General features: G+C 32.1%; 3 protein-coding genes across 10 annotated transcripts; 2 read left to right on the top strand and 1 right to left on the bottom strand.

Moving 5' to 3' along the window:
• The first annotated feature begins 4,445 nt into the window (after nucleotides 1-4,445).
• LOC100816449 (transcription factor MYB114) lies at nucleotides 4,446-5,663 on the top strand. The gene is made up of 3 exons (XM_003538699.5): nucleotides 4,446-4,630; nucleotides 4,724-4,853; nucleotides 5,158-5,663. The coding sequence occupies exons 1-3, from the start codon at nucleotides 4,492-4,494 to the stop codon at nucleotides 5,438-5,440; spliced, it is 552 nt and encodes a 183-aa protein (XP_003538747.1). The 5' UTR covers nucleotides 4,446-4,491; the 3' UTR covers nucleotides 5,441-5,663.
• Nucleotides 5,664-9,584: 3,921 nt separating this feature from the next.
• On the top strand, nucleotides 9,585-12,484 carry LOC100798324 (60S ribosomal protein L15-1). 2 transcript variants are annotated; one of them, XR_005887073.1, is made up of 5 exons: nucleotides 9,628-9,691; nucleotides 10,566-10,732; nucleotides 10,983-11,180; nucleotides 11,268-11,573; nucleotides 12,229-12,484. XR_005887073.1 is itself a non-coding variant. In XM_003538894.5 (4 exons), exons 1-4 carry the CDS (start codon nucleotides 9,688-9,690, stop codon nucleotides 11,511-11,513), a joined length of 615 nt encoding a protein of 204 aa, XP_003538942.1. In that variant the 5' UTR covers nucleotides 9,585-9,687; the 3' UTR covers nucleotides 11,514-11,660. The 2 variants fall into 2 exon arrangements, 1 of the variants encoding a protein (XP_003538942.1); XM_003538894.5 differs by lacking the exon at nucleotides 12,229-12,484 and having other exon boundaries at nucleotides 9,585-9,691; nucleotides 11,268-11,660.
• Nucleotides 12,092-22,082, bottom strand: LOC100815919 (DNA mismatch repair protein MSH4). Of its 7 annotated transcripts, none has more exons than XM_003538698.4 (24): nucleotides 21,849-22,082; nucleotides 20,840-21,043; nucleotides 20,687-20,722; nucleotides 20,490-20,602; nucleotides 19,799-19,844; nucleotides 19,008-19,054; nucleotides 18,342-18,449; nucleotides 18,197-18,272; nucleotides 17,774-17,846; nucleotides 17,543-17,688; nucleotides 17,356-17,441; nucleotides 16,734-16,873; nucleotides 16,485-16,624; nucleotides 16,341-16,391; nucleotides 15,589-15,652; nucleotides 14,727-14,870; nucleotides 14,582-14,649; nucleotides 14,408-14,466; nucleotides 13,750-13,906; nucleotides 13,612-13,664; nucleotides 13,433-13,531; nucleotides 13,049-13,163; nucleotides 12,855-12,977; nucleotides 12,092-12,371 (listed from the first exon to the last, which is right to left on the bottom strand). In XM_003538698.4, exons 1-24 carry the CDS (start codon nucleotides 21,912-21,914, stop codon nucleotides 12,201-12,203), a joined length of 2,385 nt encoding a protein of 794 aa, XP_003538746.1. In that variant the 5' UTR covers nucleotides 21,915-22,082; the 3' UTR covers nucleotides 12,092-12,200. The 7 variants fall into 7 exon arrangements, with proteins under 7 accessions (XP_003538746.1, XP_014619287.1, XP_006590573.1 ...); XM_014763801.2 differs by having other exon boundaries at nucleotides 13,612-13,625; XM_006590510.3 differs by lacking the exon at nucleotides 12,855-12,977.
• Between the last annotated feature and the right edge of the window lie 3,712 nt (nucleotides 22,083-25,794).

Genomic DNA, 25,794 nt, shown 5'->3' with positions numbered 1-25,794 from the left:
AAGTTGACTACATAAATAGTTGTCCATGGATGGTACATCTGTTTCGAACCACTTTGGATTGTTCATGCTAACTGATATAGGTTCAATTTTATGTTTGTAAAAAATCTATAATGTGTTCAATTTGGATTGGAATGATGGTGTACTTCCATTTAAAAGTTAACCTATCAAATTTAGTGAACTGTCAAGAGTTTATGACAAGTTGGTGTATCCTAAAGCCACTGTATAATATAAATTTTTTAAGTTTCAATCAGGGAAGGTGTACTTGCATAAAATGGTGCACAGTTACCTTTTTCTCGAAATTATCAGAAAAAAAAATTCTCTTGGATTTCTGCAGGTAAGAGTATAGTATAGAAACAGAACAGAATGATAATACATTTACTTTAAATTTGTTTTTATTTGCTAAACAGACCTTTTAAACATAAGCATTCTAATATGTTTAATTGGAGATTTCTAAAGTACTGCTAAAACGCCTGATGAAAAATGTAAGTATGAAATAATATAGAGTCTCGGTTGATAAATAGAAAAAAGGAAGCACACAGGGTGGATTCTTATCCTTATTGAGTGGATTGCATAAATTCATTGCCAAAAGGATGGGAAAATGACCAGATTGGGATGCATTCAATGTCCGGAATTACTTGATTGTTCCTGCTTTTATTTATGATTTAGTGTTTATTGGCATTTTTTTTGTCTTATTTTTCAATATAGATATTTATTCTTTCATAGTTGAAAACTTGATACTTAGTGATGAGTAAATGGTGTAGAGTACCGCGACATATATTGAGTAAATGCTAATGGAGAAAGATAATGCTGCGATGTGGTATAGTCTGTCTTTTACCTTTTATTTTTCCTTCTAATTTAGACACTGCATCAAATGCTCTGTTAAACACATGGGATTTGATTTGATGAAATGAATTTTTATCTCTGCAAGAATTTAAATTTGTTGTTGTTATGGAATACTGTATAGTAAACTGTTGTCTTTTTCTGAACTTGAAAAATTTGTTAGAAATGACAACATGATTTTGTTTTCTAATGGATACAGTTGGTAGCTGAGATAGTGGGCACATATTCCTTCATATATTTGCTTGCTGTGTTAGCCACTTCTCTGGTGCCCATTTCAATCTTGATGATGTCACATGGCGTTTGCCACCACCAGAACACCAGAAGGTTTCCCTTGATCAAGCTTTACCAAACTCAATATTTTCCTCTAGAACACTGGTAACTGGTTAAACCAAACCTGTGGTTTGTTGAGGTTATTATCCAATTAGGTGGTTTTCTGTCATGAACTAATTGCAAAACCCTAATGTTATTGTATTTATGATATTTCTGTGGGATTATTCAAACCTATATATGCATATCAGCAACTTGGATGTGGATAGCTCATGAATAACAAAATGATCATGAAAAAGAACAATGCAAGAAGAGTTATATTTCACTGGTAGATAATATGTTGAATTAAAATTGAGGCACAAAAAGAACATCTTGAAGCAACAAGGAGTTATTAAGCTGGATAGTACCAATAACTGTTATTGGGTAATGAAACAAATTTGTTTGTGACAGACAGGTGTGTAAGAAAGAAAAAATATTTAAAGAGACTGATATAAGAAGAAGAAACTGAATCCAATAACCAACTATGGGAACTATTGATGGATATAGGACCATACCAAAGGATCCTAAAATGATCACTAGCTAGGGGATTGTGCAGGCATAGAAGCACTAGGAACTTAATTGATTCTGCAATAGAGACATTAACTGCTGATATTGTTGAACAGTTAATTAAGAAGGAATACAAGGATCAGAAACTTGATTAATGGAAGCTTTTTACTTTTTAGCATTAGCAATGGTGTTGAAAATCGTGGAGTTTGTGGCACTGATCTTTCGTATGCCTTAATAATACACGATAGGCACACAAGAGGCTATCTTTCTTAGCAATTTTAGGCTTCTAATCAACTTTCTTGGCACCACTTAGAGCTGTAAAATCCAACTGCATTTCAGATGGTGTAGTAAGTAATTCGATTGCACCTTGTTTTTTTTCTCTGGAACAATCAATGAAAAAACTTTTTTAATGGGACGGATAGGGTTTATTAAAATAATCTGAGCCTTGATTTTGCTAAAGACTCATTCAAACCCATCAAGAAAGCCAAGACATATTCATGTTGAGCATAGTGAAGGATTACAAATACAGAAATCAGAAATGGGTTGAATGGTATTAAGTTATTCATTCAACTATTCCCATAAAGGTTTTAATTTTGTGAAACACAGGCTAACAGAAAAAATCAGTTAATAATTATAAAGGATATTTAATATTGTGGTATCGGGGAGACACATGAAAATATGAAATTCCTTTTTTTTAAAGTGAATGGAAATCACTAATCTCTTTTTAAACATTTTCTATAAGTAATTGAAACAACGAAAGTTTAGTTAAAAAAACAATAAGAAAGAGAAAATTTTCTTATTTAAAAGATACTATTATATCTTTTTATTAGTCATTTTTTAATTGAATGAATAGAAAGTAGAAAGTTATATAAACAAAGAGAAAAATTTCAAGCGTTAAAAAGGTGTAGGGATTTTACCTTTTATGTTTAGATTTCAAATTTCAAGTGAGAATTAACGTGATACATAAAGTATTAAATAATTATTTTTTATTAATAGAAAAAAGTTGTTACAAGCCTAATACTAGTTTTAGGATTATCCGTGCAAAGAAAAGAAAAAAAAGATATCATGAATGTTTAAAGAATATTATCAAAAGATTAACTTAAACATTAGTTTTTATTATTGCTTTTAAAATGTCTTGAAGAGAGAGGAGGAAGTCGTGGGAGAGAAGAATTCAAACGAGACCTGCCTGAACAGGGCATTCGAAGCCAATAGAACCTGGAAAGTACGCTTCCTTTTTTCATATAGAAAATTGTGTTCTAACTATTCAAAGTTTGTTTAAAGCTGCTGTTATGCATGTTGCTGGATTCCCACTCCTCCATTGTAGACAAAGTCACGAATTATTGTTATGTGGGAAGAATATGAGAAAACATTCAAAATGTATTGACAATATAGTCTATGAACAGAAGAGAAGATCAAAATAGGGATGATGAAAAATTAAAAACGTGTCAGCCCCGTCAAAGTTATTTTTCATCGAACTTATAACCACAGTAAAAAAAACACTTACAATTTGAATTTGAGTTAACTCGATCTCAAACAAACCTTGAGAGATGTATTGGAATAATATTTTAAAAGATTATTTTAATAGATTTTTTTTGTGAATTTTTAAGATTACATAAAAAATTTATAACTTATTAGATTTTTTTACAAAATTCTTATAATAGTTTAAATTTTAATGGATTTATATTATAAGAATTTAAAGAATTTGAAAATATTTTATAATTTATAAAATTTGAAAAAATTATGTGAATTTTTAAAAACACATTTAAAATTACAAGAGTTAGAAAAAAATAATAACAAATGATAAGATTTGGATAAAAAAAATCAATATAATTTTTTTAATAATTATATTAGTTGTAGCTTTATGTCCTCTTATACTATCTTTTCTTATAATAATATTTTTTTATTCTCACTTTTGAATTTGAACAATAAATTTAAAATTATACGTTAGTTGTCTGATTTTTTTAGTTAGTACAATTATTTCATGATAAATTTATTGACATGTTTAAATGTAGTGTAATAATAAATATATGTTAACTAAAAGGGAATAATGAGAGTGAAAAATTGATAGGGAATTATTGAGTTATGTGAATGATGAAATTAAAGATGATAATTACAAAACATTCCATAAGGTCTTAATTAAATATTACAAGATTTATACTATTTAAAAATTGGATTGAATAACACTTACTCTTTTTTTTTTATAAAAAAAACTTTTAAAATTCTTTGAAATTTCTAATCCCGTACACCCATTACTTTAAAAAATAAAGTTTTTTCCTTATTTATATTCTAGTCATATTCCTAATGAACGTGAGATTTCCAACTTAATAGTACTGAACATTTGCGAATAATTCCATAATGGTGCAATAACAAGTCATGCATGATATATCCAATACAATACTTATTAGGATAAAGTTTAGTAGGTACTATCTTAAAATTTAAGTTTCAATACAATACACTGACTCATGAAAAGGGTTTGTTAATGTGAGACCAGTAGACCACAAACAAAAGAAAGGAATGAAAAAACACAATTGATTTGCTGAGAAGACTATAGTTTCAAGTGGAGATCGAATCAAAAGACATTATTGTACTTTCCATTCTAACAGTAGTAAGTGGTGTACCTGGTCCTTGAAGCACTCTTCCATTTTAAATTACCCCTGAATGAATGACCAGCAATGATGTGCTCATTGACCTTTCAAGCCCTACAACTACAATGAATGACTGTTCCCGCCAAGTCACCATGTTATAGTACTACACGTGCTGACTCCCCCATAAATAATGCCATAACCAAACTCTTTATCAACATCATAGTTGAAGTGTCTCTATCCCTCTCGTATATGCATGGCACCCCCGAGGAATGTTGAAACTGCTAAGAAAACAAACAACAGAGGAGCATGGACCGCGGAGGAAGATCAGAAGCTAGCCCAGTGCATTGAAATTCACGGTGCAAAGAAATGGAAAACTGTTGCAATTAAATCAGGTTATATATAATTAGCTTGTAATGCTAATTTCCAATATACATATGCATTAATTCTTCTTGACATGCGTGTTTAATTTCTATATGGTTTGATAGGTCTAAACAGATGTGGAAAAAGTTGCAGGCTGAGATGGTTAAACTATTTGAGACCAAATATCAAGAGGGGCAACATATCAGTTGAGGAAGAGGATTTGATTATTAGGCTTCACAAACTGCTGGGAAACAGGTTTTAATTTGTTGCATTCAAAACTAAGATAAGAATATTACTTCCTCTTTCATATTATAATTATCGTGTAAGAAAGATAAATTATTTTTAAAATAAGTTTTATTTTAATTTTTTAATGTAATATTAATTATATTTTTTTACTTTATTTTATTTTATTTATTTATTTATTTATTATATGGATAAAATAATTTAAGACGATTATTTTTTTTTTGGAACGAAGAAAATATTTATATATAGTTTATGAACATGTGTTGTGAATATTACTATACATATAATGTCCATATTTTTGTGTTAATTAATTAAGGTGGTCATTGATAGCTAAGAGACTTCCAGGACGAACAGACAATGAAATTAAGAACTACTGGAATACTTGTTTGTGCAAAAAAGTTAATCACAAAAAGGTGAAACCTGAAACTTCAACGGCACAAACAACGCATACGACTCAGAATACCGAGGAAAGAGCAGCGGTAGAGAATAAAGAGGGCACTGATGATGGGAGTGGGGACTCAGAAGTTAACTTTGATGTGAACGAATTCTTCAACTTCTCCATTGAATCTGGACCCTTTGCGTTGGATTGGATGATCTAAAACTTGATGAGGAATTGATAATTACGTGTCTCTCTTAATTTATTAGTGTGAGCTTGTTTTTATATACTTGTTATGTGGTCATTGTTAAGTGGAGTCCTAGCAATAGCAATACATGTGTGAGTTCCATTAAATAATTTGAACTCTCATCATTGTATTTAGTGGAACTTACATATATATAATTAAGTGTAACAATAATAATGTGTTCATGAGAGTACTGAATAAAGTGTGTTAGTAGTTAATTTATTATCATTTGAATATTTTTCTTTCAAGTAATGAATTTTATTATTCTTTTAATTTGCATTCAAAATTCAAATATGCTCCTAACATGTATCCAATGACATCATTTTAAAGAAATTTTTAACCTCTTTTTTCTTTTAATCTATGATTTCTAAATTCTAATATTCTTTTTTAAAAATTATAAATAATTAAAAAATATAATTTATATGTTCAAAATATTTATTTATTCTAAATTTTAATTATAATATAATTTATTTAATTATTATATATTTTAGTTATATAAAATAAACATTGCACAAACTAAAATACGATTAATTGGGAAGTGCATCAAATGAAAGAAGACACGAGTTATTAACATCTTATTTGTAGGTATACATCTATATTATTATTATTATTATTGCGGAAAAATAAGACATGTGATTTCTCAATTATTTTAGGTAAAATGATCTCTCTCGTTGTTCCAGTCTCTTTTCAGCCAACATCTCTACGATTTAACAAAATTGAGAAATTTCCATAAACTAAATTAAGTTGAATGTTATTGCTTGCGATAAGAGGATGAGGAATGTTTGAGTTCAAAAAACGGTATATAATAGAAGAGTTAGATAATACATGTCGAGTTTAGCGTTGGAAGAAAAGAAGAAGATGAATCACAAAATACTGTCTGGATCAACAGGAATTTTTTTACCTAAAATATTTGGAATTCTATTTGTTTTTTTAATTTATATTTTACAAGTATATATGAGATGTGCCTAAAAATGAAGTCCTACGTTGTACCTATTCAAGAAAAACTAGGAAGATGTAGAAATAAACGACATGGGTAAACTTGGTATAAGACATCACACATACACACACACACACACACATATATATATATATATATATTAATTATGAAATCTGAAAGCTCACCAAACTCGATCAACTTTTTGACTGATTCATCCTTCTTTTTTAAAGGCTTTAGATATGTGAATTTCAAATGTGATCATTGCGCTCTGACTGTTGTCCTTGAATGCTTGGGTTCATTTTATCTTGTGCTTTCAAGTTTCAAGAGGGAAAAACCATGACTCATCAATTAAACTGAAATCAATACCTTTTTTAATCCGCTTTCTCTTAAAAAAAATATTTTCTTTTATCACCATAAGTATGAACTATTGATTAGTTTGTTCATTACTAATAATTTCTACCGGAATTAGTGGACTGGAGTGTCGCCTCTCAACCATAATTTCTAGTAACTTGACATATTTGGTTTCATGAGTAATATCATTGCATTGTTTAGTTAGGAATTTCCGAAATAATTCTATTATTTGAATAAAGAAAATTTGACAGCAACAACATATTCAATTATCTTTATTTTTTACTATTTTTTTGTATATATACATCTAAAAAAAATGCATGGTAGTACTAAAAATCAAATAGATAATTATTTGTTTCCCGAAATTTAACGTTCAAGACACATTAATTTTCCTTTGGAAAATCAGAGTATGCATGTGAAGAAGCGTTGCAATGTACATATGATGAGTCTTTGGATTCCAGGATTGCCTCGTTTACTAGCTATTGCGATTTGTGACTGGATATAAGAATACCCTTCTCGAAGCTTTAATTTCACAAATATCTGACAGACAGATTTACTGTCTCGAACCTATTATTTCGGCATTCGTTATACTGTTAAGTTGTTGTATTGCGCGGGTTGTCTTTGTCTCGAATCTATATTCCATATCATATCATCGTGGGTGCCACAGCACAAGTCATGAGAAGCTGCATTGTTTTTTGCCAGATAATGTGTGTGTGTGTGGATTGAGTTTCAACTTGCAATCTGTTATTTGCTTTTTCTGGGCAAAAGGTGGAAAACAATCAAACACAATCATGGAGATTGCATATATACATGGTGTTGTAAAATGTAGCCACTGTTTTATGTTTATGATCGTTAAGTATTTAATGCAAAATGAATGAAAACTTAAAAATGTTATTTTATAAAATTAAAATATCTTTTTTTCTCTAATATATTTTTTAAAGCTTAAGTATGATGTTGGTCTCTAAAAAATAGGACCATTTTAATTTTGATCTTTTAATTTTTTTCTTTAATTATAGTCTTGATAAAATTTAATGCTTTTTGTTTTATTTTTTTCAGTCGACTTGTGACGTTATTAAAGAATTTAGCAAACGTGATCAATTATCTTGAACGGATTTCTTACACGTAATATTATCAAATATGTAAACAGTTCTCCAACTAAAAGTTCAAACCTTAATTTTCATTGGGAAGAGTTAACCCCTTTTATTAGATACAACCCTCCGTGAAGAAATAGGTTATATGATTCTCCTTTTCATTAAGCTTTATTTTTTAATCAAGATCTTTCATTTTTGAATTCTTAAAGAAGCATTTTCTTTGGCAACATTGAATGAAGAGGCAACATCCTTGAAGCCGAACTAGCTAGTAAGTGCATTTTGATTTTGGTGGTACATTCTGTCGCGTCGCGTGCAAGCATAAAATTATAACTTTCACTTTTTCTTTACAAATAAACTTTGCTTTAAAAGGAATAGAAGGGTTCCTGGCTATCAACACACTCTGTTTGTGATCTACGGCCTCAGCTCCTCTGCTCTTTGTGGCAGTGACGTGATATAAGATGCTGCACCAACAAACATTGATCCAAAGGCTTCTTCTGCAACGAATGCATGTAGCTACAATATTCATCATTTAAATTTTAAGTCTAATTCTTACTTTGGAAAGACATGGTTACTTCTAGTCATGGGGTTCTAGGGATAACTTATGACCCTCAGGTGAAAATCCGTAACTTAATCTCTGAATTGCTGCAGAAACTGCATCATGGCAAAAAAGTACATATGTTTATCTTGTTCGCTATCTTGCCTTGAAATCAATTCAAATCCTACAAATATGCAGATGCTATTATACCATTATGTTCTTTTCATTGAGATAGTAGGGACTATATACTATCTCCAAGTCCATGCGCAAATTGTGTTACACCAAATATACTTTTATATATATATATATATATATAGATATATATATATAGGGGTGTAAGCTACAAGTATTTTTTAAATTGGTTAAATATATAATTAATCCCTATATGTCTTGAGAATTTTTAATTTCATCCTTATATGTAAAACTTATTAAATTAATCCTTATATGTACAAATATTACTAACTTGATTCTTGCCATTATACATTAACCATTATTTTCTTAATTTAATCTCTATACACGTAAGATATTTTTAATTTGATTTTTATACATGTAATGCATCTTTAATTCAGTTAATTTTTTTTGCAGATAAAAATCTCTAAATTGATAGTCAATGACTAATTTCTTTTAAGGTAAAGAGATCACTTAAGTGTGCTTTTATTTCTCCCAAGAATTTTTTTTATACACATGGTTATTAATTGAATCGTGATAATATGCTTAAAAAATCAATCATGTACTAACTATGATAAGCATCAAATTTAGCCCATGTTATTAACAATCATTAATACAAAATAATATTGACTTCTCTTAACCAAGTAGTCTAACCTTCGAATCCTGATTGTTTCATGTGTACAAAATAAATCGTGATAATACACACCTTGTGTATACTCACAATTTTCGACGAAGATTAGTCACCATTTCCACTAAAGACTACTTCGTATCAATATCATAATAAGGAAAAAAAACTATGTTGAATCTTGTTGATTTTAATTGGTCACATATTGAATAGGAGACTTATTTTCTAGACCCCTAATAGAGTTGGAGACTTTGAACCATATTAAACATGCAATTGTAAAAGAGAAGTGTATTAGTAAAGAGGGAGGGTGAAAATAACAATTGCCCAAAAGGTTTTAACCAAACGACTACTTAATCAGCGTAACAGGCCTGACCCAAAACAGTTAAGAATAAAAGCCCAAATGTGAAACTGGGAGGCCCATAATAGAAGCGATGCCTCTATAAAATATTTTAACTCATTGAGAAACCCTAGTTTTCTGTTGGCGCGGGTGAGGTAGAACCCTTCCACGGTGGTGACTGCGCGATGGGTACTGTCTCTATCTCCTCTGCTATTCGGCTTAAGATTTGTGTTCGTTTGCTAATGTTTTTGTTTTGGTTGGATCTGATACCTGAATGTGAACGACTCTTTGTTTTAATTGTTTTGCTGGAGCTTTCTTAAGAGGGTTTAGGGTTTTAATGCAAAAGCTAAAACAAGAGAAAGAGCATCGTCATCTCTTTGCTAACTTGAGCCAGCTTGGATGTTTGTGCTACTGTGCCCCTTTTTTTGTTTGCTTTTTAATTGATGGCTCCATAGATTGGAATCATGGCTTTATTTCTTCAGCGGACACTTTTACCTGGCCCATGATCTTGTTTCTTTGCTTGCCATTTGTCTTTTAAAATTTGGCCTTTGTTTCTTATCAATATTTACCTTATTCGTTCTGAGTCTTGTATATGGTTTGCTGCCCGTAAATGTTTTTGGCTATATATTTTTTGCTTGTTTAGTTAGTTTTGTAGGATCTGAGAGCATTCTTACTTTGATCCCATATGATTTTTGAAGTTGATGGTCAGATCCAAGTGATTTAAATATAGTTGGTCTTTTTGAAAGAAAGTGACTTGTTTTGGCAAGCTGCGTGCATTTGATTTCATAATTGGTTTTTTTAGTGTAATCCAATTGTGTTCTCTCACTTGCATCAGCAAGATATTAATTAAATTAAATATTGTACAGTCTTAGCCTCTTGGTGTTTATCATCAAATTAGGTCTAACAACTCATTGATGTCAATTAATATCAAATGATTAGTCATTAGGTTGTGCAATTTGATATATATGGCTTTTGGTCGTTCTGGTGGAATTATTTGTGTTACCTGTGTTGGAAGTGTAATTGATAAAATGTGTTGTTTTTTTGTTGTTGTGATTGGCAATAGGTGCCTACAAGTATGTTTCAGAGCTATGGCGCAAGAAGCAGTCTGATGTCATGCGCTTCTTGCAGCGGGTGAGGTGCTGGGAGTATAGGCAGCAACCTTCCATTGTTCGCTTGACAAGGTCGACCCGCCCTGACAAGGCTCGTCGCTTGGGCTTCAAGGCTAAGCAGGTTAATGATTTTTTTCCAAATTACTGTATGCTTTTTTTTGGGGAAAAATTGCTGTATACTTTGTGACTTGTGAAAATGCTGCATTAATTGTTTCATTTCATCCACATAATTCCATTTGGTAAATGCATTAATATATTACTTCATTTACTCAGTATTGGATTACTGTGCCAAGTGTGCATGTCCTTGTAAAGCTGTTGCACATTCCCTTGTTTGTTTCAGTTAATTGATGGTTATGATTATGACAATGCAGGGCTATGTGATATACCGTGTTCGTGTTAGGAGGGGTGGCCGAAAGAGGCCAGTTCCCAAAGGTATTGTTTATGGGAAGCCCACAAACCAGGGTGTTACCCAACTGAAATTTCAGCGTAGCAAGAGGTCAGTTGCTGAGGAGCGAGCTGGACGGAAGCTGGGTGGACTTAGGGTCCTCAATTCTTACTGGGTGAATGAGGTTTGTTATTGTATTACTTTTGTTGAAAATTGAAATTTGGTTGTGAATCATGTGTTGGTTTAGTAAAAACTTGTTATTGTGTTTCAGGACTCTACTTATAAATACTTTGAGGTGATTCTGGTGGATGTGGCTCATGCTGCTATTAGAAATGATCCCAGAATCAATTGGCTCGCCAATCCAGTGCACAAGCACAGAGAGCTGCGTGGGCTCACCTCTGCTGGGAAAAGCAACAGGGGTTTACGTGGCAGAGGACATCTGTACCACAAAGCACGTCCATCTCGCAGGGCAACCTGGAAGAGAAACAACACCCTGTCTCTCCGCCGTTACCGCTAATTTCTGCTGTTATCATCTTATTTTTGCTTCATTTTCTGGAATACTATTTTGAGGACATAGGTATTTGGTGTTTTGACTTCGAAATTCGAGTTTTGAACGCTTTAATCATATCTTTTTCTATATAATTTGAGTTTTGTTATTGTTAAATTGAAAGTTTATACTTGATATTTGTTATCTACCCCATGGAATTTAATAGCTGGGCCTGCCATTTTATTTCACTGGTCGAAAACTTTGTTTCAACTTTGGCAATTTGATTAAATTACACGTTTTGAATTAACATCTATTAATATAAAGGTTCTTAATGAAAAAGTTGAGATAGTTGAGTTTGTTCTTGATTGCTCTTTCATTGTAATTTTTCTAAAATATTACTTCCAAAATATTTTTTTATAAAAATAATAACTCAAGATTGAATAAAATCATATATTTCTCAGTTAAATTCTTAGTATATATAATTTGAATGATGCCTTGAATTTTTTTTATCATGTTCAGATAGATTTTTAATTTGCAGTTCAAATTTGTATGTTTTTAAGTGTTTGATACCTTGTTAAATAGTGATGGTTTTTTTTTTGGAAATAGTGTAATGAATACCATCATTTCGTGCATATTAAAAATAGTATTCCTTAAGATTACACTAAGAATTGTGAATTTTGTAGAATGAAAATTTCAAATGATCGTTTCGTGCTTTTGTCAACTTAAAAGCTTTTCCTTGATGCAGCTTTCCTTAAGATTACGCAAAGCTTGCCGAATCGTATCCTCATCTTGATTGCAGTATTTCAGGCATAGCAAGCGCTGTGCAACATGATATGCCTTTTGTATTGAATGATGCTGTAAACAGTTGACTTCCATCCTCTTAACTTCCTAATGTCACCAGCAAGTGCACATAAGATGTTAGTACTGGTTTGTGTTTGACAAATTTGTCTACAAAAACACTATTATTATCAATGGATATAAAATAACACGCATCAAACAAACTCTAACGTCCTGAGATGGATTTCACAATATCGGTACGTATAGATGGTAATCTTACTGTTCACAGCTTAATAAAAATTCAGAGCTAATCAACTCGTTCGGGCAACTGTTCATAATGAACTAGAAGTGGGCACGATACTTAGGAATGACTTTTTCCAGTGCGGTTGACGAAGTATTTACATTATGTATAATTATGTAAAAAAAAACAGGTATTGAATAATCAAACCCCTTAAAATGAAGTGATATTTGAAATTTCCACCAAGAGTATTTCTAATTTTCCGAATCAAGCTTGATTATCTTCCTTAGTATTGAGAGTTGAGATGGAAAAAATTAAAAAATTAAAACCCTTTTTTTAATAAGTTGTGTGAACACCTTTTCTGAAATCCTAGATGTGATCATTCTGGCTGTCTCAACAACCGAACTTGGTAATCCTGCCACTTCTGCTAAGAGAAGGCCATAATGGGGGATGCGTTTCGATCCTTCCTTAAGTTGAAACTAAATAAAGCAGAATTTCAGCTAGCAGATAGTCATCCCAACACAAGAAAAAAAAAGTGTAGAGATACCACCTTGAAGTCCAAGTGGTTGTTTTTTAACTCGACATCAAAGTGAAGAATTTTCACGTTGGGATACATTGTTACTAATTCCGATATGTTCTCCATATGAGTGGCAAATACGGTATACCTGAAGAAGGATAAAAGAATATGGCTCAGGGGAGAGAGATCCTTGGATCAATTACAACAATATGTTCCTTTGATGGTTGATGAAAACTATCAGTTTTCCTACAGTAAACGATTCAACACCAAATCATTAGGAAAGGAAATTTATTTTCCACTTAATTATTAGGAATCCGAAGAGCTACCTAAGACTTTCAATTTATTATTTAGCAGAAATCCATGCAAAAAAAGTTGCTATAAATGCTTACTGATAATCGATAATCAAGAAACAATTACGTTTTAAGTGACAAAAGATGCTCGCAGCAACTCCACGCAATTGCAAATCCATCAGATGATGAAGTAGCCCTCCCAAGTTCATCCATAACAATCAGACTCCTGCATCCAACAAAATATTTATAGAAAAAAAAAACACTGTCGTGTGTACCTAGAGTGAAGATCATAAGGTGCAGCATTACCTTTGTGAAACATTCTGCATGATAAAAGCTGTTTCTTTCATCTCCGTCATGAACTACACATCCAGATAACTTCATCTATAATTCTAAACCACTAAATCAGGATCAAATAGTCTCAATGCAGGTGTTTAGAAATTTTACCGTGCTAGAGTTGGATTCAAGATTATCAACTGCACCCATCCTTGTAAACATACGATCAACTACCCTCACAGTTGAGAAACGAGCAGGAACATAACACCCAACTTGAGCAAGAATAACTATGAGACACACTTGTTGAAGGTAAGTACTCTTTCCACTCCTGGGGGAACGGAATATGGAAAATAAATATCAAATTTGATATTCTTCATTTAAACAGATATCCATCCAAAAAGAAAGTAAGCTTTGCTATAGTTCATAAATAATTCACCTCTATAAACTTTATGTGAGAAAGACCTAATAATTATAATATTGATGCCATGCCAGCTACTTACGGCATTGTTTAAAGGAAAATACACCTGACATGCTTTGTCACATAAGTCAGTCTAGCTTCAGCTTTTAAAGTTCGCCAGATTTTTCAAAGTGACAAACTCATTAAGTAAAACCGTTTGGAATCCGTTTTGCTTTTGGTTCATAATTGTGAGATTTACATTTGCACATCACTAGTATGTCTATAATTGTTTCCTTATTCTTGCTAGAAGCATTTGGTCATGATTCATGAATAGGTCGTTTTATAGGCTAGGTAAGCTCTTAAGGAATTTTATTGTCCTCTATCTTCCTTTATTTAACAGTACACCTAAGACATGTAACAGAAATTCCTTACATATTGGGGCCCATCACAATCGCCATATTCGAGGCTTCAGTCAGAAATATATTATTGGCCTGCAATGCATAAGATTAATTACTGCCAAAAATAAGTGCCTAATCCTTCTAGGTGAGAAGAGTGTCATCAGGTGGGGGTATGGTATAATGACTATTGGATATACTCATTACTTACAACGAAGTCATTGTGTATGCTCTCCAGGATTGGGTGTCTACCAGAATCAATTGCCAACGGCCCATTCTCTATCAAATAAAAAATACCAATAAAGAAATTTCTTACTGATATACAATTTTTTTATAGAAATGATCAATTTCCTTACCTGTAAATTCTGGTCTTGTATATCGATCAACAGGCTTAGTTGATATCATATGAGCAAATGAATTTACAATCATATCCAGCAAACACAAGACCTCAGCAAGCAGTGTCAACACAGAGACATTCTCACGAATGTCATCCATAAGTTCTGTAATTTTTTTCTATTACAATAAATATAAATGCAATAGCTGAAAATATGAGATAGTGCAAGTCCAAGGAACTAAGTAGATAGGACCTTTATCTAGATATCAATTTGTTCCAATTAGTTTTACGTTTTTAACATTTGCTAAAGACAATCCAATCCAATTGAATAACAATAGTTACATGCTAAACTAGATCAATTTAATCATGTAAAGCTCGCATTAAGTAGTTCCATTGAAAATTATTTTAAGATAATGCTAACAGAACATTGTGATAACTCATCCTACTGTAATTTTACCAAAAATAATACATTTTGCGCATGTTTATATGCTTTTACATGCAAACAAAAAATTACTCCACCCTCCCCCAAAAAATAACCATGCATGGACAAGTTCACACTCTAGTTTTACCAAATAAATGCTGAAAAAATATTTAGTTTACAAACAATGACAAAAAAAAAAAAGAACCAAGTAGAAAAGGGAAGGAGAAGAAAAGAAAATGGTGGATCGAATTTTAGTATTTTCTCTTGCAAATGTTTTTTATTGAAATTAATGCCAGTTCACACAACCAATATTCCTTTAAATTATGCCAATTCTCTTTCTAAAATACTTATAGCAAACACTAGAGCTAAATCCATAATATAATCCTTCCCAGGAAAATAAGAAGTTAAATATATTGCCCCTGTGAGAGTTTGTACTGGCAAATAGCAGTGCATCAAGTACTACCTTCCAGACAAACCTCTGTTCTTGTATAGCATTCTGCGGCTGCAGATTTATTCCTAGCGTTCAACTGAAAATTCCATTAAAATAAATGAAAAACGGAGACTTTTCAAGAGCCTAAACAAGCATCTGAACAAAGTAACATCTTATAGTGTGGTAACATATATGCAACTGCATTTCATGTGTCGTACTTATAGTCAGAAGCTTGAATAATGTTTTTAAGTTTGAGAATCAAAAAGCATTTTGGGGCCAACCAAAAAAACATATGAAGATACTTTCACCAATGAAAAGTCAAAATGCCTAATCAATGTGACAACTTACAAGTGTCCTTAGCATATAAGCCATCTTATATAATAAAAGAATCTCCATAAACTAGTAGGAGGCAAATGGAACAGAAATGGTTTCTCATGTAAAATAGTGAAAAACTTGTGAATAGCTCTCTCTTCAGACATTTTTTGATTCCACCTATTTAATTTATGGAGAGATACACGCAAACTTTTAAGATGACCTTGTCATGAGAAAATATCACATGAGATAATCCATTCTTGATCAGAGTAATCATTTTCTTCATGGGATAATGGAGTTAGCTTGACCATGATCTCATCAAACTTAATGCACACACAGTAAAGGCATTACGTAAGTAATACATATATATAGTCAACAAGCACAATTTGTCAATTTCAGTTCATGTATATAAATATATTGCAAGGTGAATAGAGTTCATATGTTCATGAAATCCAAATGATCAAACTACTCACAGATGCTAGTTCTAAACTTGAGCAACGAATGTTGTTCCCATGTTTTACAACCTAATATAAACCAAAAGAACAGTAGGTTCAGGGAAAACCGAGCTTTTAAAAGGACATTCTTATAAATATAGCAACAAAAATCCAATCCTTAACCTGAATGAACTTGCTTGGAAGCTTTCCTTGAATATTCTTCTGTGGTATAACAAAGTGGAATCCCTGCCTGTTTTTATAGGTAAGCTTTAAATTGGGCAACTTAAAATCCTCTCGATAATTGTTTGCAAGATTGTGGATGGCTGTGAAAGTAACACCAAATGCTTTGAGAACACAGATATGATATGCTGCATTCCAAGAAAGATTACACTGTTGACAGAAAAGTAAACTCAAGCAAACGGATTATAAAACCTTCACTGGTTTCACAAAATGCTCTTCGTGAAATATCCAAGAGGCCATCAATTCCAGCCTTAACAGCAAAGCATTGTTGAGTGCAGGCAACAAAAGGAACGCGTGCATGAAGTACATCTTCATCAATAACCTCCCCTATCCTGTAACAAAAATAACTCCTCAAGTCATGACTTGATTGGTCCTCGTGTCTTGGTTGGAATTAAATGCAATTACAAGTATACAACCTATAACTTTTTTTTAATCAATTAGAATATTACTAAGCAAATATTTTTGCCACTGGGATGTGACCATAGAGTATAAAGCTTTTCTATCAAAATATTCTTGATTCAAAAGTAATGTGTACGTACAATGAATATGATGGAGCAATTTGTATTAGTAAAAAAATATACCACAGCGGAAGCAAATTTAGGTTAATATAAACTGCCACTGCCTTTGTGATATGGAAAACAAATAATTGTTGATTACTTGATTACATAATATTTTACTCTGAATATTCTGGTCATTTTTACCCATCATTATAGCTTGAGATTATACAAAGTACTAAATGGATTTACAGGCAACATATTCATCATCTAACATGTAACCATTGCACATACTCATGCAGAAGAAAATCTAAGCATACCTTTTCCTAATAAGATCATATTTCTCATTTTCACAAACTGACTTGTAGATATTTGAAAGAAGGGAACTTTTCACGTCCTTAAGAACCTGATATTTTTAGCAGAAGAAAGGATCATTTGTAACCTCTTTTTATTCGATTACTTCAGGAATACCTGCCTGATTCTTGTGTGTGTATGAGAGAGAGGAACCTTAGATAGTAAAGGAAGGGCATCCAAGGCAGTCTTAAGGAGGATTACACTAGAAACTAGCACTTGACTCTTTTTAGCTCGATCAACTGCCAAGGCCTCAGCTGTAACTTTCTTTGCCTTAAAGCAGAAGTGACATAATACTCTATCTGAAAACATACAGTTCTGAATCACTAATAATGATGTATAAACTTCTTAAAAACCGATATCTGTTCAACAACTGCTCTTAATTACCAGTCTCTTTCGGAAATTTACGCAAAATCTGACAGAGGCCAAAAAATAGTTGTTCGTTGCTCATCAATTCATCCTAAAATGAAATATTAGAGAACATGTTTTAAATAAAAAATACAAAGGAATGCAGTCAAAAATCTCTGTCAGCTGATTTTCAAGCTTTAAAATTAAAATCAGAATATAAACATGAGTGAAAATACAGCATCTATGATTATAAACACCTGAGCAAGTTTCAGACTAGAGCACTTAAGGTTAAAGAAGAATAACATCTGGACTGAAATCTATTGGGTAGACTTGTAAAAATGGTAGAAAATATAAAGAGAATTGTAAGGCTAGAAAATAAAGGAACACATCTACTTCTTAACTAATAAGGAGCATATGGTATAGCACAAAAAGAGAAAATTGAAAAATATGATTGAGACTGACTAGGCAATCAAGACGAGCATTGATTGTCTCAATGTCCTTTAGAGGCTGCAACAGATTGGCACGGAGTAGTCTACTCCTGAAGGAAACAAATACAATGTCAAACAATTAAAGCTGCATCAAGAAACTTGTGTGAATCATCACATACCCTCCAATAGTTTTTGTTGTCTTGAGCATGTGAAACAAACTTCTCTTTTTGTTGCTTGTTCCAAGTAGGGTAGAATGAAATGGCTCAATAATTTCCAAATTTTGGATGCTGCCATTAAATTTTAATCACAAAAATCATAAGCATAGACTAAACAGATACTCATTTAGTCCATATACCTGTCTAAGTTTTACTGTTTTGACCCGACATGTAAAAATTGTATGTTTTAGTCCCTAGACAGGCAAATTTAATGTATTTTGATCCCTACCATTAATATCGTTAAATGGTGTTGCTATCAAGACCACTACAAATTTTTTACAGCAATGTAAAACCATTACAAATTTTTTGTAGCAATGTTATAGTATAGCCAAAGTTAACGGAGTTAGAAAACAATTGACAGTAGAGACCAAAACACATTAAATTGATGATCTAATCTTTTATAAGATCTACAAGACCAAGATATTTCATAAAAGGCCATAAAAGTTTTACGTCACTCCCTTCTTAGGGAAAGCCAATGCAATTTGTATTCACATGCCACCCAGACTCCTTTTTGATTTTTACTTTCTTCTCCATTTGAGGTTGTGACTTCTATCTATGAATCTGAATTTTAATGCATCATTATTCATTAGTAAAGGACAGCTATTTGCACAAAAAAGCAAGCAGTCTAACCTTGTTGAATCAATATTCATGTGATCAAATGATCCATTGAAGGTGACCTAAAATATTGAAAGGCACAAAAAAAGGATATAAAATAATCTTCCATACACTAAGTGCTGATTAAAATTCATATATAAACAGATATGGGATTTTTGCAGCTAAAGACTTAAAGTATAAGAGTTCCGAGATTGACCACAGTCCAAAAGAAGAAGAATGGCAGATAATGGTTGGGAGTTTGCGATGCAAAATCTTGTGGCAGGGCCCCATGTCTTCACGTGTGTAAAAATATCACAAGGAATGATTGTGCATGAAAACTAAATATATATGAAGCACTGTAATGGAAAATTTAAATTTGAAATACCTAACACAGGAATAACAGAGGATTCTATCATGTGAATATTGTTTGTATACTATTTAGCACCTAAAGCTTATTAATTTGTCATGATGAATTAAACAAATGGTGGATTCTTAACTCCCTTTTCAATTTGAGATTTATTTACCTGAGAAAAAAAAATTGAACTTTTATATCTTGCATCTTGGCTTTTTTTACCATTTTAAAACTGTTAGTGGATGTGCAAATATGTGAAAATATGCATAAATGAAGCCACATGTAAAGTTGTGAAGAGTTGTAAATAAAGAAGTTGTGCAGGTAGCATTCATGTATATACAACCTTATTTCCATTAAGGTACGGGGAATACCAGGGATAAGATAAACAAAGCAATATGGATTTAAATTAGTAAATAATTAATTAAACTTTTTAAAAAACCAATCCAGAAACAATTGTGCCTAGCACAACACATACCGACAATGAGTGATTGGTAACAACAACCCCTTTTTCTGCTTCCGTCCTGAGCAAGCACAATCAAAACTTAATTGGAGGCAAGTAAAAGAAGGATTTTTTACATACATATATACATGTAAGCACTCTCCAAAAAAGTATATATACACACACATAACACATGTTACTATGTTAGTCTTCATACCTAAAATCTAATATAAGGATATGGAGCAGTAAAAACTTGGAAAGCGAGAATGAGCGGAGCATAAACATTTTAGCACTAGAAGTTCCTCCTCTAGCACAATATGAAAAACAGAAGAATATATGTGTGTAGTCGAAGTCATAGTCAAAGTTCAGAATCCCTGATAATTCAATATAGTATGCAATTTTACCATGTTACATTAATATCTAGTAAGGGATTTGCCAAAAATGTATTTTTTCACTTTGGCCCTCAAGTGAACTAAGTCTGATGCCAAAAGTTGAGAATTACTTCACATTATCACAAAAAGAGACAGGTTTATATATAATATTAATACTTAAAGAATAATACCATAGCAAGCCTTAGAGAAGAATTTATTTCTCCTTGTTGTGTTGAGTGATAATCAAAGAGATACACTCAACTATTAATTGTATCAAATACTGTAAAGCAATAAATCAAACTATCAAAATTTTACATTCAAGATAATCTTTATGAATATTTGAGTAGCGGAAATACCACTTTAAAGTGGCAGCAGCAGCAGCCAGGCAGAGATAATACTGCTTATAGTAAGTGTCCAAACCAAGTGCTGAAGGTTCCTTGGCAGCAAGGTTTTTTATTAAGATAGCACCCTAAAGCACAAAACTATGCATGAGGGGGAAAATTGTTACAACTTCTTAAAACCTGAAATCAACTGAAAAGGTATGTAATGAAACCTTTGTGTCATCAAAACAACCCCGGGCCAGCATTACCTGCATAAATAAGGACTCCAAGTAAAATGAACTTTGCAGACAGACATCATGCACGAAATTTTTTCAATTAAAGCATATGGGAAAGGATGTAGGGGCAAAGAGAGATGGTGATATTACCTGCTTCACTGAACCATAAAATCTATCAACCAATTCTGTAACTCCAGCCGTGGAATTGGATGCTAACTTGTTTGGAGGAATAATGATCACAATGGGATCGTAGAAATGCAGTAGCGTCTTTGTGTTTTGATATGAGCTGCTAGTTTCAATATATTGAGAAAGATGCAGTGAAGCTGACCTCAAATCAAAAGCAGCTAATCCAACCTGTTAGATAATTGATTGATTTGATTTCAGTTAGGCATTATAAATTTCATTTATTTATCCGAAACCCATTCCTTAATCTATTAGAAAAGATCATTAAAAAAAATGCATTTAAACTCTCTCGGAATTGTTTTAATCTATTCTTTACCCCTTACAAAAATAGCGTTAGATTCATGATAGAATTAAAATAGCACTTAGCTTAATAGCTTTAGTTACAAAAAAAATTGAACACCAAATGCTGCATACAATCTTGGCTGTTTACAGATAGTCCAGAACAACAAGTAAGAATTAGGGATTAAAAATTAAACAGTTTCAGAATATATAAGCTTAAAACGCAACTTACACATTTTGATACAATTAAAACTAACCTCCGTATACATCTCTCCATTACGAAACAAATAAATACGCGGATATGAAACTAATTTTCAGCTCCTATGCAGTACTCGGCGGCATTGTAATTTGAAGATCATATATATTCTTGTGTTTCGTAAGCTCGATTGAAATTCCTAACGCGTATAGGTTAATAAGCACAATTAAAAGTTTAAAACGTATAGTCGTTGAAGTTATATCATTATATGAGTTTCGAGCAATCAACTTAGCTACCAGAACTAGAAGTATACATAATTGAAAACGAAACAATAAGCGACTAGGAGAAATGCCTCGACAGCTTACAAGATCTAACAGAAAATTGAAGCACAAGTAAACGAGAAAAGAGTAGCTGGAGCAAAAAGGAAAACGTGGAATTGAAATTTCCTTCATTATATGGAAAATGGAAAGGATGTTTATCAGAGAATGGAAGTTGCAAAACCTCTTTGGCTCTGTTTTCGATGATACCGACCACGAAGCTCGAACTCTCTCCACCGTCGTCTTCCATTGTTGCCTGCGTTCAATTTTCATAAAATTTTGCTTTTCGCGCCAGAATGACCTATTTATAGGAGCGTCAGTTTATGATGCTACGTTGCACTTGGACACTAGGCTCTGCAATTAGCTCGGCGGAATATAGTGGGAACTTCTACTCAAGTCTCCGTTTGGTTCCTACCATAGAAAAATTAATTCTAGTATTGTTTTTAATACAATTTTTTTTTTCTTAAAGCAAATTTACGATTGTCGTTAATTTTTTTTAGTACAAAAAAAAATTGGGCATATACATATGAAATAATTTAAAACTAATTTATCAATTATTAAAATAAATAAATAAAACTTTGTTGGCTAAAAAAAATAATACTTAAATTATTTATTTATAACTATTTTATCAATATTATTAGGATCAATAATTTTTCAAATTTACTGATTTTTAAATTTGTCTCATTCCATGTTTGTTGCCTTGTTTATTATTGTGTTGCTTTCATGGAACATTTTCAAATCCATTCTTTTATATAAAAGGTTATTGCTTAATTAAGTAAGGTTTTGAGATTTAAGTAAATTTAAATTTTATATGGCATAGTATCAGTGGAGAAAAAAAGTTTGCAATGGAGGATTGAAAGTGATAATTCTATTCATGTTTGGACCCAACCTTGGCTTAGGAGTGGTAATGATCTCTATGTCTCATCTACTCATTCTCATGATAATTATGATGTGAAAGTGAGTGATCTAATTCACCATGACAAGTGCGTTTGGAAAAGGGATATGGTGGAGGAAAATTTTAATTCTATCGATGCAGCAAAAATCCTAAATATCCCTCTTTTAAACGTGTTTGAGAATGAGAAAGTTCTTTGGAAATTCTCTTCTTCTGGTGATTACACTGTTCGAAGTCCTTACCACAATTATGGAGAATATCATTGACAGTAGTCTTCTAAGATGTGAAGGAGATTTGGAAACTACAAGACCACCAAAGATAACACTATCTATGGAGGTTACTAAGGGGCTGCCTACCAACTCGTTCTAATCTTAGAACAAAACATATTCCCTGTGTTTGTTGCGAAGGAAATATTGAAAATGAATGGCACTTGTTCTTATCGTGTGAATTTGCACAGAGCATTTGGGTGGAAGCTGACTTATGGAACTTTGTTGAACAAAAATGGTCAAATACTATAGACTTCCATTCTTTCTTTTTTTATCTTATGCAGGACTCCTCCCCACATGTTGGAGCAAAAATAGGAGTCATTCTATGGTGCATGTGGAAGAACAGAAATTCCAAACTTTGGGAAGGAAACATAATGCCTCCACGAGTAGCTCTATCCGTGGCCATGTAGCACCACTCTCAATGGGTGCAAGCACGCACATCAACAACAACACGTCAAGCTCCCAGCTATCATCTTAGCGACACCACATGGTCCCCTCCTCATCAAGGATACATCACATGGAAACTTCATCATGGCCAAAACAATAACTGCAACAGGACTTCCATCTCCAAATTTTAAAAGAAGCCGAGGCATGGGCACTATCCAAAGCCATACACTGGATACGACAATTCAATTTACACAATGTCATTTTTTAACTCATTTGCAAAATGGTTTCCGACACTTACAAAAAATGCTCTAATAGTGTATTTAGATGGAGTAATTTAACAAGAGAATTTATTTTTTTAAGGAATTTAAAATTATTCATGATAAAATAATAACTTGTTTGGATATAATATTTGAAAGAAAATTTAATTTTTGATATTTTTATGAATCATTTTGATTGACTAAAACAGTAGGATTTCAAATTCTCTCAAAAAATATAAAATTTGAAATTCTTTTTTCAAAGATATTCACTCTAACTCATGTTTTTGCTCGAGACTCTTTCTCGCTCAACACTCACAACTACAGGTGATCAAAGTTTTTACGACCGATATCAACATAAGTTGTTTTTCATTGACGTTGGGTGAGGGCTTTTTTGTCATAATTTTTTTGTATGATGTCTACCAAAGCTATTTTTTGTTGATATCAGTTAAGATTTTTTTTAGATGATGTTGGTTAGGGTTATTTTCTCACTGATGTCAGTCATGGGAAATTTTTGCTAACGCCGGTTAAAGATTTTTGTTGTTGTTGTCATCCAGGTTTTTTCAGTTGATGTTGACCGATGATTTTTTTAGCCGACGTTGACTAGATTTTTTCTACTGACATTAGTCATGACTGGCTTTTGAGTAAACACCTATTAGGGTTTTTCAGCCGACGTCAGCTAGGTTTTTCCAGCCAACATCAGCCAAAGCTATTTTTTAGCCAATATCGATTATGGTTATTTTTTAGCCGATGTTAACTAGGGTGTTTTGGCTGATGTCAATTAGATTTTCTTAGCCGACGTTGGTTAGGATTTTTTTGCTAACATCGACTAGAATTTTCTAGCTGACATCAGCCAGAGCTATTTCTTAACCACATTAGCTAAGTTTTTTGGTTGATGTTGGCTAGGATTTTTTTTACCGACATCAGGCATGACTATTTTTAGTTGACGTCGGTTAGGTTCTTACAATTGACATCCATTAGAATTTTTTCGGTCGCATCAGTCAGAGCTATTTTCTAGCCAACATCAGTCAAGGCTATTTTATAGCCGATGTTGGATAGGGTTTTTTGTCCGACATTGATAAGGACTATTTGTTAGCCAACTTCAACTAGGGATTTTTCGGCCAACGTTGACCAATAATGTTTTTCAGCTAACATCAGGTAGGTTTTATTAGTCGGCATCGACCAAACTATTTTTTAGTCGATATTGGGTGAATTTTTTTGTCAACGCCTGCTAGAATTTTTTAGGCCAATGTTGGCTAAAAATAGTCTTGGTCAATATCATTCGAAAATACCCTAGCCGATGTCGGCCAAACAAACCCTAATTGACGTTGATAAAAAAATCTAGCCAACATCGATTGAAAAGTAGACTCAACCAACATTAGCAAAAAAATAGTCCCAATTGACGTCAGCTGACAAATATTTCAAGCATACTTTGACAAAAAAAAAACCTATTTGATGTCAACCAAAAAATAACCTTGGTTGATGTCGATTTAAAAACATCATTGGTTGTGATCAAGCAAAACAACTCTACTTAAAATTATCAATATTTTGCATTTATAAATTATTAAAAATTTAAAATATTTTTTAATTAATATTTCAAAATTAGATTGTGTTTATTTTCTATAAAGTTTAATATTAAAATTTCATCTATTTAAAATATAAAATTGAAATTTTGCATATGGAGAAAATTGAATTGTCCTATCCAAACAAAGAATTTAAAATGGAAAAAATTTAAATTGATTTATCCAAATAAAACATTTAAAAAAATGAAGGAAATTAAAATCAAAACAATTCAAAAACAATTCAAATTTTAGACATTTCAAATTCCTTAAAAATTTGAAATTTCTGATCCAAATACAAGGTAAAGGTGTTTTAAATTTTGATCTCATCATAAATAGATGTGGAGCAGATTTCGGATTTTTATCAAAACTTTAGGATGAGTTTTGTTAAGATACAGATCAATATTGATATATTTTATGTTTATTACCAAAATTGTAACCTTTTCACTATAAATGCAAATGATTTTTTTATATTGATCTCTGGCCCACCAAAGCTGAATGTAATGCCTGACAATCCATGCTTTGAAAATTTTCATTTCAGCCCAAAGAAAGGCCTTTTTTACTGTGTGGTTTACTTGAATCCTGGAGATTACCATCGAATACACTCCCCAGCTGATTGGAACATTCTTGTACGCAGGCATTTTTCTGGTAAACCATCTCATGCAGGTCTTAACAGTCTAACAAATTGAGAGGTTAACCTTGGGTTAGTCTGTTTTAACTGTGTGTATAACTATATCACTTAACCCGTGATTTATTGTTATGAGCAAATAAA

This window comes from Glycine max, chromosome 11 (assembly GCF_000004515.6).
Source record: "Glycine max cultivar Williams 82 chromosome 11, Glycine_max_v4.0, whole genome shotgun sequence".
Taxonomy (NCBI): Eukaryota; Viridiplantae; Streptophyta; class Magnoliopsida; order Fabales; family Fabaceae; genus Glycine; species Glycine max.
Note: the sequence above shows the minus strand (reverse complement) of the source record. Positions and strands in the feature narration are given on the sequence as shown.

What these genes read in the sequence shown, in the direction of transcription:
- LOC100816449 (XM_003538699.5), top strand. Translation starts at nt 4,492, where the DNA reads ATGGCACCCCCGAGGAATGTTGAAACTGCTAAGAAAACAAACAACAGA. An exon ending in AACTGTTGCAATTAAATCAG is followed by an intron (nt 4,631 to 4,723) that starts GTTATATATAAT and finishes ATGGTTTGATAG; the next exon opens with GTCTAAACAGATGTGGAAAA. An exon ending in CACAAACTGCTGGGAAACAG is followed by an intron (nt 4,854 to 5,157) that starts GTTTTAATTTGT and finishes TAATTAATTAAG; the next exon opens with GTGGTCATTGATAGCTAAGA.
- LOC100815919 (XM_003538698.4), bottom strand. Translation starts at nt 21,914, where the DNA reads ATGGAAGACGACGGTGGAGAGAGTTCGAGCTTCGTGGTCGGTATCATC. An exon ending in TTCCAAGCAAGTTCATTCAG is followed by an intron (nt 16,392 to 16,484) that starts GTTAAGGATTGG and finishes GGTTTATATTAG; the next exon opens with GTTGTAAAACATGGGAACAA. An exon ending in GCATACACAATGACTTCGTT is followed by an intron (nt 14,467 to 14,581) that starts GTAAGTAATGAG and finishes TATGCATTGCAG; the next exon opens with GCCAATAATATATTTCTGAC.
- LOC100798324 (XM_003538894.5), top strand. An exon ending in TGGGCTTCAAGGCTAAGCAG is followed by an intron (nt 10,733 to 10,982) that starts GTTAATGATTTT and finishes ATGACAATGCAG; the next exon opens with GGCTATGTGATATACCGTGT. An exon ending in ATTCTTACTGGGTGAATGAG is followed by an intron (nt 11,181 to 11,267) that starts GTTTGTTATTGT and finishes ATTGTGTTTCAG; the next exon opens with GACTCTACTTATAAATACTT.